General features: G+C 42.8%; 1 protein-coding gene across 3 annotated transcripts in view; it reads right to left on the reverse strand.

Moving 5' to 3' along the window:
* ULK4 (unc-51 like kinase 4) overlaps nt 1-15,401 on the reverse strand; it is a 521,416-nt gene that overhangs the window by 172,335 nt on the left and 333,680 nt on the right. For all 3 annotated transcript variants that reach the window (XM_047770666.1, XM_047770657.1, XM_047770675.1), the window contains 2 exons: nt 12,399-12,565; nt 4,963-5,061 (listed from right to left, as the gene is read on the reverse strand). In XM_047770666.1, coding sequence (XP_047626622.1) covers nt 4,963-5,061; nt 12,399-12,565 — 266 coding nt within the window. The remainder of the gene's footprint in view (nt 1-4,962; nt 5,062-12,398; nt 12,566-15,401) is intronic.

Here is a 15,401-nt window from a genome sequence, read left to right on the forward strand (position 1 = left end):
TTATAGCAATTAATTATTTAGTTATAAAACTCACCTGGGATGTATAGCCTGGCTTTCTGGATTTTTTTTAATAAAATACTTAGGTCAAACAACCTGGCTCAATCTTTTCTTCATGAGACATAGCCAACTTGTTCTATCTTTCATTTGCCATATCTTATACTACGGTTACCAAATGAGGATTCAAAGATTCACTTGAAATTGTGTAAATTGTGTACACAACTTTGCATATAAGTGAATTTAGGCATATTATTGGGAAGAAGGTCTAGGATCATCAGATTCTCTTAGCAGTTCACACACAAAAGAGACTAAGAATCATTGTCTTAAACCCACATTTCACTATGATTCTATAGTGTCTAATATAAACATGGGTCATAAATTATGGTTTGACAGGTTTCATATTCCCTGAAGGGTAAGTACATTTACTTTCACAAGACCCCATCTGGAAAGAACCTCAAAAGTTAACATGTTCCTTCTCCTTCCTTTAGGTAAAATACATCTAAAATCATCCAAGTCTGATAAAAACTAAAAGTCTGTTTATTTTCCCTGTGGGAAGGCAATTCTAGCACCTCATTCTGTAACCTATTACATTTTTTAACAACCACCGTAAAATTTATCTTTGGTCTGAATGTGCTCTGGTTTAAGCCCTCAATAGCCTTACTACTATTTTTCTTCAGTTTATACACCACTATAAACGTGTGTTAATCTTTTTTCAGAGAAGATATATTGAATGTTTTTGTCACAGGCCATTTTTAAACCTAATGACTCCAGTGATAAATGCATCTACACAAACAACACAGCACACACACCTTAGACAGACGGTTAGCCAATATGTAAGAACTTAAGTGTGATCAAGTTTATAGTAACAGGAGTTCAGAGTTCCAAAAGGCTGGGGAAAAATATCTCAGAGGACACACTGCCACAAGAAGGGACTCTCCTGCTGTTTTTGGCAGCTGTAACCTCGGCCAGAGGTGTGGGTGTGATGGCACCTAGTAGAGATCTCACCTTTCCGTGGACCCAAAATGAGCACCCCCCCCGCCCCCCGTGCAGCCCTCATCCTGGAGGCCTGTGATCACAATCCCATTGCTCTCCCCAGTGGATGCCGTGCACACCAGGCTCCCCAGGGCACTGGCACCCCGTGCCCCCTGCTTGCCTGCCTTCAGGAGCCCCCTGCCTCCCTCTGTGTATCTGCCCACTGGCTCCCGCTCATCTGCACTCTGAAAGTTTGCTTCCTGCTCCCCCCGGGAGTCTGGACCAGCTCTGGCCTAGACAGCTCAACAAATCTGTCCATTGTCTTGTAAGCTGCAGTCACACTTTCTCCATTGAGCTCTAACACACAGCCTTGGGGAAGGGGTATCCCTTTCAAGTTCGTCCTTCCTTGGATCCTCTTTCTTCACTTTCGAATATCCTACAGAGTTCTCTCTAAATCTTACGGTTACTCTTCTATTATAGCTTAATAATTCTTTTTTGTTTTGGTTTGGTTTACGGTCATGACATGTGGAAGTCCCTGGGCCAAGGATCAAACCTGTGCCACAGCAGTGACGCAAGCCACAGCAGTAAGAACACCAGATCCTTAACCTGTTGAGTCACCAGGGGAGTCCAATAATTCTTTATACTACAATTCTGCTTAAGTCACTATGTGCTTTGTCTTCTGACTGGACCTAAACTAATACAATCAAAACGTCTTTGACTGCCATTGATAATATTTGCTAACAGTGTATTTTTTATTGTTTTTATTTGTCCTTCTAGTTTAAGTGTATTAAATTAGAGAATGTGATCTGTACCATTCCTACTTAACTGAAATTTATTGATACTTTTTCTTCTTCTTTTTCTTTTTTGGCTTCCCCGCAGCATATGGGGTTCCCAGGCCAGGGATCAAATCCAAGCCATAGGTGCAACCTATGCCACAGCTACAGCAATGCCAGATCCTTAACCCAGTTCACTGGGCCAGGGTCTAAATACGCATCCCTGCAGGTGCAGAGACACTGTCGATCAATTGCGCAGCAGAGGGAACTCCACTATTGATATTCTTTTAACTTAACACCTGGTCAACTTTTTAAAGTGTTTCCAGAAAAATGAAAAGAAGGCACAGCCTCTATTTTCAGGGTAGAGAAATTGATCTATTTCTATAAGAATCTATCATATTTAAGTTTTCATATTCTCTATACCAGGGGTCACAAAAGATTTTCTATAAAGAGCCACAGAGGAAAAAAACACAGGATTGTGGACTACAGAGTCTCTGTTCTAATCCCTCAATTTTACTGCTGAGGTACAAAAAGAGACATAGACAATGTATAAATGAATTGTCTGTATGACTGTATTCAATAAAACTTTATTTATAAAAAAGGCAGTGGGCCAGAGTTAGCCCACAGGTCCTAGTTTGTCAACCCTTGCTCTACATCATTATTTTCATCAATTTGATTTGTCAAGCAATGAGAAAGATAGGTTAAATCTCTTGATACTACTGTGTTCTTTTCTGTTTTTCCTGTATGTTTTTGGTCCTTCTCTGTTTTTATACTACTATGTTCTGATATCTGACACGAAAAAAGTTAATAGTTCTTCTATGTTCCTGTGAATTTTATGCCTTACCATTGTAGAATGCTTCTCTTTGTCCAGTTAAAGATTTTTGGTTTTGCATTAAACCTTACATCCAAAAAACAGGAAAACATTTAGAAAGAAAATATTCAATAAGACAATAAAATCACTAGAAATGAAATTGATTATGTCATAAAAACACTCCCTACAAACGAAAGTCCAGGACCAGATGGCTTCACAGGCAAATTCTACCAAACATGCAAAGAAGAACTTATACCCACCCTTCTCAAACTTTTCCCAAAGGTTGAAGAAGACGGAACAGTCCCAAAGACATACTATGATACCATCATCACCTTAAAACCAAAACCAAAGATATTACCAAAAAAGAAAATTACAGGCCAATATCTTGGATGAATATGGATGCAAAAATTCTCAACAAAATTTTAGCCAACCAAATGCAAAAACATACAAAAAAGATCATATGCCACAACCAACTGGGATTCATCTCAAGTTCACAAGGATGGTTCAACATATGCAAATCAATCAACCTCATACACCATATTAACAAAAGTCAAAAACCAATAGATGCAGAAAAAGCATTTGACAAAGTCCAACATCCATTCATGATGAAAACTCCGACGAAAATGGATATAGAGAGAACATACATTAACATAATAAAAGCCATTTATGACAAACCCACAGCCAACAGAATATTCAACAGAGAAAAGTTGAAAGCCTTCCTGCTAAAATCTGGAACAAGATAAGGATGTCCACTCTTACCACTTTTATTCAACATAGCATTGGAAGTCCTACCCACAGTAATCAGACAAAAAAAATAAATAAAAGGTATCCAAATTGGAAGAGAGGAGGTAAAATTGTCACACTATGCAGATGACATGATACTACATACAGAAAACCCTGAGGACTCCACACAAAAACTACTCAAACGGATCAATGAATTCAGCAAAGTAGCAGGATGCAAGATTAACATTCAGAAATCAGTTGCATTTCTGTATACTAACAATGAAATATTAGAAAAGGAATATAATGGTACAATACCTTTTAAAATCACACATGAAAAATTAAATACTTAGGAATAAACCTGACCAAGGAGGTGGAAGACTTATATGCCCTCAGATCTACAAGAGGGCTGGCCATCAGGCTTCAGCCCTCCTACCATGACTTGGAAACCTTAGTGTGGATAACTTCATGCAAAGTCTACACTCTGCAGGGCCATGTCCAAATCCTGGGGTTTGGGTTTGTTCCTTCACTTCCTTTTGACCCCACTGTCACTTGTTTGTGACTGCTCTATTTCATATGTGCTATTAACAGAACCCAGTAATGACTGATTTTTCCCCCTCTTTTTTGTTCTCCCTCAGGTGAACCAAACCTTTATTTGCTGAATACAATTAAATCTATAGGATTAGTCATCCAAACTGCATTTGCCTTCAGGGCAGAAGGCGACAAATCCAAGCAAACTTTAGCTATTGGCCACTGGTAACACGATTTCTGGGTTACCTGTAACTTAGTCCTCAGACCCACAAGTCTGGAGAGGCTGTCAGGAGGTGACCAACCAACCCTCTGACTGACTGTATTGTCCAAGGCTCTGGAGTCATGTGTCTATATACTGGGTCCTCCTCACATCTGGTCAAAACTGTCCAGTTGGTCCAAATTCTAAGTCTCCATTTGGTTCTTTCCATGTATTCAGTGATCCTGTGCAATCTCACCTGTCTTCATGTAATTTCACTTATCTCATTTCCTTCATGTGAAGAATGAGGTGAGTATGCTCTAGGTATGTCTGTGCCTCTGCATTCTAGGGGAGTCCTACATCCAAGTCTAACTTCAAAATATTTTTTGTAAGAGAATCAATCCCAGTTAATGGATTTCTTCTTCCTTTTTAAAAGCACCCCCCACCCCCTGCTTTTTAGGGCCGCACCTGCAGCATATGGAAGTTCCCAGGCTAGGGGTCCAATCAGAGGTGCAGCTGTCCACCTAAGTCACAGCCATAGAAATGCCAGATCCAAGCCATGTCTACGACCTACACCACAGTTCACAGCAACACTGGATCCTTGACCCACGAGGCGGGGCCAGGGATTGAACCCTCATCCTCATGGGTAACAGTCAGGTTAGTTACCATTGGGACACAACAGGAACACCTTAAAGCCATTTTTTGATTTTTTTTTTTTTTAGTTCACTTCCATTAAGAAGAATTTGACACTCTACCTTATTTAAATTCCCACCTCAACAAACAATAAGCCACCTGGGTGTTAAAGTAGGAATTTAGTATTGCCAGGATAAATAATCTGAAATTGCTTTTGGTTCTAGTTTTGTAAGGAATCAAAATAGCATGGAAACTCAAGACATTGTGAAATTCGAATGCACCCTCAGCAAAGAGCTGAGAGATAAACGAACAGGTGTATGAACTCTTACCAGCGGGATAAGCAGGCTGACGAGATCTGTCAGGGGCTTGCTGAGCAGGAGCAGGTCTTCTGCAGCCTGAGTGCTCCCTCCTGAGCCTGACTTCTGTGCCTGAAACACAGGGAGGAGAGGAGAGGGGGTTTTGGAGATGAGTCAGCTCATCTGTAGGAGAGAGGTCCCCCCAGTCTCACAGATGACAATGGGAGCCAAGGAAGCATTCAACCTTGGGCCTCTGAAGACGAGTTATGCTTGGTTATCATACGACAAAGGGCACACACTGCCAACAGCTCAGGCCCCAGAGGCAGACCCAGGCGGCTGACAGATGAAGCAATTACAAGCCTGTGGTCAGAGGGATGATGCTGAGGTTCACTACTCTGTGGGTCAAGCACTCTATCCTAACCATCCTGGGATGAGGTGCTGGTATCCTCATTTTTCAGGTGAGAAAACTGAAGCTCAGAGAGGTTAAGTAGTTTGTTTAAAGTCCCACAGACAGACAATGGGTGACAAAGCCAGAGGCCAAACTCAGGGTAAATGACTCCAAATCTTACAAACCCACTTCTTCTGGGCATTTTCATGCACATTATATGATGCAGACCAAAGGCATTCTGCTATGCTTTCCTTCTCTATATGCATAGACCTGCTCAAATAACACCTAGAATGTTTACCCAATCAATAGGCTTTGGACTACTGCATGAATAGGCTTCAGATACAGGTCTACCTTGCTTAGGAAGTATGCAATGGAAACTGGAAATGAGAAGAGTGGCTTTAATTTTAAGTGTGTCTTTTCCCAAGAATTTTATAGAATTAATTCCAGAGGAGATTTCTATCATGGAGATGAATATGTTATGCTGAGAGAAGGCACTGATTATTTATTGTGTTTGCTGTGGTATAGATACATCTCATTCACATGCACCCTCTCTGTTTTTCAGTTGGACTCAGAACAAAACTACTTTTAGGTAATGACCTTTGCCAGAGCCTTTAGAGCAGGATGCAGGCCTCCCCTTCTCAGGTCATTAACCTGGATTCCAGGAGCCCTGCCTTTTTTTCTTTTTAGAGCTGCCCCTACAGCATATGGAAATTCTCAGGCTACGGGTTAAATCGGAGCTACAGCTGCCAGCCTATACCACAGCCACAGCAACATTACATCCGAGATATGTCTGTGACCTACACCACAGCTCAAGGAAACACCAGATCTCTGACCCACTGAGTGAGGCTAGGGATCGAACTCGCATCCTCATGGATACCAGTGGGATTTGTTTCTGCTGCACCACAAGGGGAATTCCACACCCGCCTTTTAACAATTTGCCCCTCTCTACAGCCAAGGGGGATAACGGTAATCAGAAGCTGGGCATCTCCTCTCACTGCTCCCTTCCCCTCCCCCACCCCTACCAAGGCCTCTATAGAAAGTAGAATTTCCTCCCAGAAGACAAATGTGTACACTAACCTAGAGGTTCGAACCTTTCTGAAGCTCGGCTATTATTTCTGCCTTCTGAAGCGTGATGTGAGATAAATATCAGCCTTTCACACTAACACTGTTTAGAGCAGAGCGATTATTTCTTGAGAAAGGTAAGGCAGTCTTGCACACCTCAGCAGGGAGGGGCATGGTGCCACTGCTTCCTCTCCAAACACACATCAGCAAGCCGACATGGCTACAAGCACCAACACACACGGCAGGGCTCTTCCCAGCCAGATGTCCAGTGGTCCCCCGGACCCTCCAAGATCTAGACAGTCACTTATTACCATCACCAACAAACATCCAGACCCTGCCTACCAGTATTCAAGTCCCACCTCCTTGCCAAGTTGTCAGGGGTTCTAGAAAGAGAATGCACCTTTGCACATCAGGAATGCTTTCAACTCTCCTCACAAAAAAAAATGGGTCCATAGTGGAAGCTCTGAGCACCCAGGGGATCGTGGATGGCAAGCTGAGCAACAAATACAGGGGCCCGGCCAGCCTCTCCCCAACTGCACTCTCTCCAGAGTCAGCCTCTGGACTAAGATCCGTGGCCCAACATCATGCACATTTTGCAAAGCGCCCCTTCCATGGCAGGAAGACCCCAACTCCACCCTGACGTTGCTACTGTCCTCTCCCTCCAGTGCTCTGCCTTTGTGTCTGGTCCCACTGACCTCTTTCCAAAACTAACTCCCCCAGTCAATGCTGGTGATAACTGACCCCACTCCTGGCCATCCACGGTTCTTGGTCCCCCCAGCTGTTACAGTTTGGGCAAGAGGAGATGATGGACTGAGCCAGGGTGCAAGCAGCAGGGCTTGAAGTAAAATCTACATGATATGGTGGCAGATTAGAGGAGAAATATGAAAATGGGAAATTTTAAGAATGACTCCCAGGCCTCTTGTTTGCATGGCAGGATGAGAGCAGCAATTTGCTGACAGGGGAATGGTTTGGGGAAATGAATCTTGAGTTCCGCTTTGGATATGTTGCATTTCAGGTGATTATGGGGCCAATCTAGGGGTCATGTTTAGGAAGCTACTGGATACAGTAAGTATGGATCTCAGAGAACTGTAAGTAGAAATACATATTCCATAGCTGTAAACATATGAACATGGGCATGTCAACTTACGAGCCATATGTAATATTAAATGGCAAGATAGCATTACCCAAAATGAAATAAAGGGATACCGCTAACTTCCTGGCATTAGTAAAAGGCCAGGGAATTTGCACACTGAGGTATATGGAATGACTGGCCAATGGGGACCTGCTGTACAGCACAGAGAACTCTATCCAATATTCTGTGATAATCTATGTTGGAAAAGAATCTGAAAAAGAATGGACATGTGTATATGAACAACTGAGTCAGTTATACAGCAGAAATTATCACAACCTTGTAAATCAACTATACTTCAATAAAACTTTTATGTTTGTATTTTTTTTTTATCTTTTTGCTATTTCTTGGACCGCTCCTGCGGCATATGGAGATTCCCAGGCTAGGGGTCCAATCGGAGCTGTAGCCGCCAGCCTATGCCAGAGCCACAGCAACACGGGATCCGAGCCGTGTCTGCGACCTACACCACAGCTCACGGCAATGCCGGATCGTTAACCCACTGAGCAAGGGCAGGGATCGAACCCACAACCTCATGGTTCCTAGTCGGATTCGTTGACCACTGCACCACGACGGGAACTCCCAATAAAACTTTTAAAAGGGGGGCAGGAAGAACATAATTCTATTACATCCAGCATTGCTATAGGAACCAGGGCACAGGGGGCAGGGACTCAACAGAGGTGTGCTGCACAAACACAGAGGTAAGGCATTTAAGTAGAACAAGAGGCAGTCAGTTCCTCCAGGAGTTGCTGTCTGATGTCCTAGGCAGGTTTAAGCAAAACAGAGCAAGGCGTGCAAGAGTGTGACCCCGTGTGCTCCCCAAACACCATCAAGCAGACACTTGTGACACACAGATGACACAACTCAGTCCCCTACGCTGTGGAACTTCATGGTTTCATTAAAAGAACAGCAAGCTTTCAGATAACTTCACTAAAGGTAGAGTGTGGAAAATGCTATAGTGGATGTGGAGATAGAGCTGGAAAGGGAAAAGGAAAAAGGTGACACGACTTCATCCTTTGGATGGTGGGGAGGGGATGAAGGGAGTGACGTGGAGAAGAGAAGCTTCAAGTGCTGAAATCAAATGAGGAAAGGTCTGAGTGATAAGGTGCAGGACCCACTTGGAAAATGCCAAGGCAACTGCCTGGCATGGGCACAGGCAGCACGGAGGACAGGCAGACAAGTCTGGAAAATCACCCTGGTGCTGATCACACAGGGTCTTGATTGTCTTGCCAAGGACTTAGAAAATGATGTCATAGGTAATGAGATGTCATCGAAGTTTTCAAAGGGAGGAAGAGACACTATGGGCTACCACAGACAAATGTCACCTGCATTTGACCACCAGACAGAGGGGGGCTCAAGGGGGAGGGCGACAAGGGGAAGGCGCAGAGGAGTGAAACTGGTAACTCCAACAGATACTGAAGTAGAGGCTGCAGCCCCCCTCCCTGCAGCCTCCACATGCGTATGAGACCAAGGAGGATTCAGGGGCTACATTCCAGTCTTATGGGGCATCAGTGATGCATCTGCCCATCAAGAGCAGTTTAACCATCCATCTCTCAGAAGAGTAATACAGCAAGGTTCCCATCACCTCGGAAATGACAGACAAGGCCCAGATTGGGAAGTCAGGTGACCTGGAGGTTAATACTGAATATCAGTCTTCCCTAGCACCCCAACTCGGTAAGCCCCTTCTGCCCCTCCCACGTTCATGATGCAATACCCTGGACCTTCCAGGGGTGCTGCTCTCAACAGTGTGTTAGGATGATGATTCATTTGCTCCACGGTTTGTGTTTTGATGGCCTTACCAAAATCAAGCTCCCTGAGACCTAACACCCTTCCTCTCTTGATCCCTGCCAAAATCACAGGTGCCAAGCCATAAATTAATATCTCATAATATTAGTTTACTATTTAGTAAATATGAACTGAGTGGCCACCCAAGTGCCAGGACACAAAAATGAGGAAATTGTGACCTGCAAGAAGGTGAGGTAAGCACCTTTCCTCCTGTGGCTGTTAATGATATAGCAATCTTTTTTTTTTTTGTCTTTTTAGGGCTGTACCTGAGGCATATACAGGTTCCCAGGCGAAGAGTCGCATCAGAGCTATAGCCGCCAGCCCACACCACAGCCATAGCTCATGGCAACACTGGATCCTTAGCCCACTGAGCGAGCCAGGGATCAAACCTGCGTCTTCATGAATACTAGTCAAATTCATTTCTGCTGAGCCATGACAGGAACTCCAGCAATCATTTATTGGTTACCTTCCATGGGCCAGGTATGTGGAAGGTACTTTATATTTACATATATTTATATCTCTTGTATTTTCTCATTTAAGGCCCTCAGCAACCTGCAAGTGTAGTTATCATATCTCCTTTACAGATGAGGAAATGTTCTCTGACAGGTGAAGTGACAAGTGAAGTCACATGCCCAGAGTCTCACAGGTGGGAAGTGATGTGGCTGGGATTTGAATCCAAGGTATCCCAGCCTACAAAGCCCATGTGCCATCATCGTACCAGTGAGTCCTGAGCATGGATCTGTCTCCGCTTCCACATCTGTCACACAACCCTCAGGGGGGTGTGGGGGTCACTTAAACTAAGAATGATTCTGAATTGCCAGGCAGGCTGGGAGTAGGGACCGGACTCCTAAGAGAGATTCTGCTACCTGCCTCCCCCGCTCCACACCCCTGCATCATATATTACCCTGCTCCCTGAAAAAGCAAAGTCCTTCATAAATCTAAGCACTATTATCACTTTAAACATTAGCCACTTTCAGTTCTTCTACTTGCAAGAAGTTGAAGCAGACAGGTTTTGAATGCAGATGAATCCCAGGTGTGGAGTATGTTTATAAATGTCTTGGCGACTCACAGAGTGGAAAGAACTGACAGCTCAGTGTTCCAGAAGTATGTGTCTTTTATGCCCACTCCATTTCTTTTTCCAACCCTTTCCTCTAATTCAGTGTCAAGGACTCTACCTCTTTCAAATGGATACCAGGTATCACAGAGATCAAAGCTGGTCATCAAGGTCAAAAGCAATACCTGGCAGATATTATAGGAAAAGATTTAGAAAGACGACAGCAGTAAAATATAAAGTGGTCCTGAAGGAAATGAAAGAATAAAAAACTGTAATCTTGTGGTACACTACCACACTGAAAAAAAGAGAATTAGAAAACGTTTTGTATTAAGGAGTTTTCTTTTAAACACCCTTGAATATCTACCTGATCACTTAAAATAAAAGAGCACTTCCATTGTTCCGGAATTTACAAAATTTTAAACTTCTGATCCTTTTTATCTATAATCTATACAACCTTTTATAGATTGATATCATCAAAGTGTCTTTGAGAGTAACAGTGACTGCACCTGGAAGAATTACGGAAAACCACCACTGCAGAAAGGGAAATAAGAAGCAAGGCTTCTGAAAAGACACTTCCTTGAAAAGAGAGGAAAAACTAAAAAGAGGTTCATAATTCAGGATCCCCTAAGTATTTCACCATGATTTTCTGTTCATTTAGACTAATCACAGGTGAGGAAATTAAAACAACTAGGTAGTTCAAAGGCTATTTCCATCTACTGGCTTTACAAATTTGGCTTAAAACTTATTGACTATCATCTTTGTTGAGAAGGATCTTGGAATTACTTATTAAACCACAGGAGATGTGCTAAATACTTTACCAGCTTAACTGTGGATAAAAGATGCCATTTATCATAATGATGAATAACAGAGACAAAACCACGGTCTGGGGATTCCTTCTTGGCTCTGCTCCTCTGACTCTTTGCAAAGGTATCAGAACACTTTGGTTTCAACCTCAACTTCTGCATCTATCGAAGCTGGGATGCTACCACTGATACACATTTCCTGCAATTTCACCCAGATTTTCCATATAACAATGAATTCATATTGGCTATGTGCTTTAACATGATCTAAGTATCAGCTGCCTCAGTTAGAGAAAACAGAAAAGGAAAGAGGCAGGTGGTGTTACATACCACCCACCACGGAAAGTACTCAATAAACCTGCAGTTCCCAGAAAATGAATCTAACTAGTATCCATGAGGATGCGGGTTCGATCCCTGGCCTTGCTCAGTGGGTTAAGGCTTCGTAGAGAGCTGTGGTGTAGGTCGCAGACGTGGCTTGGATCCCACATTGCTGCGGCTGTGGCGTAGGCCAGCAGCTGTAGCTCCAATTTGGGAACTTTCATATGCCACAAGTGCGGCCCTAAAAAGAAAAAGAAAGAAAGAAAAGCACTCAATAAACCCACATGGCATTTCTTTCTTAGAGCATGATGCCAAGTAAATCCAGGGCACAGTCTGGGGCAACCTGACTTTTCCATAGCCACTAAATATATCTCTAGTGTTCAAAACCACCCTGCAATTCCACATTACTGGTCATAAGGGAAAGCAATTACGCGGGTTTATGCATTAACGATGCATATGTACATATGTGTGCCTTATCTATGCACATACACCTTATGTGCGCGCGCGTGTGTGTGTGTGTGTGTGTGTGTGTGTGTGTGTGTGTGTGCGTGCACCTAAAATCTCAATCCACTGCCCCTAGCTAGCTAATCCATCCTTTTGGGAGTGGACTGGAGCATGATCTCTGGATAAGAAAGAATGCACACTGCTTGGCCAGCCCCACAGCACGAATGATCCCCTGCGTCATGAGCAGTTCCCTAACTGGTACCAAGTCTGCTTGGGCCTCTCCTGCTTTCTTTTCAGATTTTGGGTTCAAATTCTTTCTCCTTGACACTGGGTCACCCCAAGATGGCTGTGTCTTATAAGATAGTATCTCTCTATAGAATCATATGGCCTTTTTTCAAAATAAAGACACACTGAGGAAAACGAGAGAGAAGAGGATGAAAGGGAAGTGTGACGTGGGTGGGGCTGTTTGAGGTGCAGGGAAAGGGCCTCTACCTGCAGAGCCAGCCTCACGACCCCAGATGTATACGTCAGCATGCTGTGCAAAATTTCAAGCAGGGAAAAGAGCAGGGCGGCTGCCGTCTCGTCATTGTTTTTATTGTCCACATCCAAGCACAGTGTGGCAGTTTCAGTGAATAGGTTACAGACATGATGGACTAGTCCTGAGGGTAAAAAAGGAGAAAGGGTAAAATATTCATCATAAATTATAAAAATAACGTATCACTTAAACCCAAGAGAACAGGCATAGGTATACTATGTACAGAAATTCCTTCAATTGCATCTGTACCAGACATACTTGGGAAAGTTTTTTTTAAAGTACTCAGTGTCTGCACAGGAGCCTGGGGTGGGAGCTAGGAATATACCTGTTAAAAGGCTCCCCCAAGTGATTTTGATGGAAGGGTTCCCCAAATTACACTTTGAGAAACACTCTCCCACATGGCCAAGGTTCACAGGAATGAAAGACAATGACACTGGAAGAAAACATGTTGTATGAGAAGCACCCTGTCCTCAGGTCTCTGCTTGAAGGCACAATTCTTCATGGTATGGCTCAAGGGCCACAGGGGAGCCTGGGTGGGGATCTATCATAGATTGACAAGTAACTGGGTTATCTCAAGAGGATCAAGCAATAAAATGATTTTTTTTCCACAGGCATTCCCCAAATCCTGAAAGGTAAGATTATAATTTTAAGCACTGTGAAACTGAGAAACTGCCAGGTGCTATCATTTCGTCTCTGCACACCTCATGTTCTCAGTGATTGGTCTTCATCAGCTTTTAGTTTGATGTAGTTTGTTACAACAAATACATTTAAGTTAGCCTTTCCATTTAAGTTGCTATTGTTATGCAGCATTACACTTTGAATTTCCAAGGTGATTCAGATGAAAAAAAAAAAAATTCTAAGCAAAGTGATTCATATGTAACCATGGTGAAAAGACACGAAACATTATAAATTCAAACAGGGAAGGGGTCCTTCAGCATTAATAGATCATCTAAACGTTCTAGAAAAAGTAAGTCTTCAAATATAAACATTTTCCACAAGCAGATGGGGAAAAAACATGGTAAGGAGTTATGACACGTGTTGTAAGCTTGACATGCTATCCATTTATTTATTGGACCTGCAATCCATTTGTCCCCAGTTCTCAGATGATCAACTGGATGGAAACTCTGCCAAGCACAGTCATCCAAGCTTTGATATCTTTTCCAAACAATGCTCATTGTCATTTCCAGTAAACCAATCTAGTTTTCCCAGACAAGTGCAAAGTAATTAGACTACAAAAGTAATTAATTTTGTCACTAAAGGCAGAGGGAAACCAAAATTACAGAGCACTATTCAGAGCTTTACTTCTTGCGGCAAGAAAGCTGGCACAAGCCACAAAGCTGAAAATAAATATACTGAAAAGGAAGGCAGAATGAATTATTGGCAAAATTTCTCTTTCAAATGACAAGGTTTCATGGCACAAATCATCAACGACACACACTACAGAAGAGCAATTATTAGGACATGTGTGTTCCACCAGCAGGCCTCCTCCTTTGAATTAGAATGTATCACTCACGCATATACTATGGATCAGTACTTGGCATTCCTGAGCTGCAGGTAGTGAGGAGGAGCGCTTTAGAATGTGGTATTTGGTAAACACATGCTGCGAGAGAAGATGCTTTCCTTCGGGGAGTTTATGGTTATTTTGTGATGCATCATGCTGACGGTCACAGGCACAGTGGACCCAGCTCTGTGAACAGGAGAGAAGGACATGGCTCTTCAGAAAGTGGAGGTGGACCCATGAACACCAACCATCTACATGCTGCCTGATTCAAACAAAAAGCAGGGTCACGCGACAAAGCACAGTCCAATGATGTAAAGCATGGAGACATGATGTAAAAAGGCCTGGGGAGCCGAGCTAAAGCAGGGTCCTGTAATGTAGACAGCTGATGCACAACAGTGCTCTCCTTGATTTTCATCCAGGCTTCAAGAAAGGAACAAACATTGACTGCAATCAGATCCCTGCTGGGCTGGAAAGCCGTTCCCACCTGCTGTGTGAAAAAACAGGCAACAAACACCAAGCTCTGACTTCATGCATGGACGTCACCTGCTGTCAGGAAAGCTGCTCATATGAGATTAGAAATGAAGTCCGACGTAAATATTTCTCCACAACAGCGATAATGCCAGCAAAGCCCATTACTGTGATGTCAATGGCCTAACGCAGCTATAGAGTCACTGCCCTTCATGGCCAGAACTTTCACTTAGAATGAAAATACATGATTTTTGGTTGTTCACCCTTTCAATTATAAAAACAAAGTCATGAGACATTTCAGTAAAATGAATCCCTATGACCCTCTTCAATAATTATCAACAGTTTACCAATATTATTTATTCTCATTTATTCTTTTAGTATTATAAAGAAAATTCCAGACATCATCTTATTTCTCTTTAAATACTTCTATAAGTCTAACAAATAATTTTTTTAAACTAACCACAATGCCATTACCTCTTAATACAATTAACATACCTTATTTTTTATTTTATTTTGCCGCCCTGTGGCATGTGGAGTTCCCAAGCCAGGGATCAGCTCCGAGCCGTAGGTGTGACCTAAGTTGCCACTGCAACAACACTAGATCCTTAATCCACTGTGCTGGGCCAGGACTCAAACGTGTGTTCCAGCACTCCCGAGATGCCACCAATCCCATTGGGCCAAAGAGGGAACTTAAATTAACATACTTCTTAACATACTAAATATACCTTCTGTGTTCAAAACTCAGCTAGAGTAAAACTTTTTTTTTTTTTTAATTTGTTCATTTGACTCAAGAAAGCAGGTCCACACACTCCATTGGGTTGCACCTCTTAAGTCTCCTTCAACCTCTAACAGTCCCTTTCATACCTGTAATTTTTTATCCCATTAGATGGACAAATTATAACATTCCCCAAAGATGTGCTTATAGTGTTGTTTTTATATGCTTGTGCTTTCTGTAAAGTGGTAATGAGACCTAGAGACTCCATTTAACTCA

Source organism: Phacochoerus africanus, chromosome 1 (genome assembly GCF_016906955.1).
Source record: "Phacochoerus africanus isolate WHEZ1 chromosome 1, ROS_Pafr_v1, whole genome shotgun sequence".
NCBI lineage: Eukaryota > Metazoa > Chordata > Mammalia > Artiodactyla > Suidae > Phacochoerus > Phacochoerus africanus.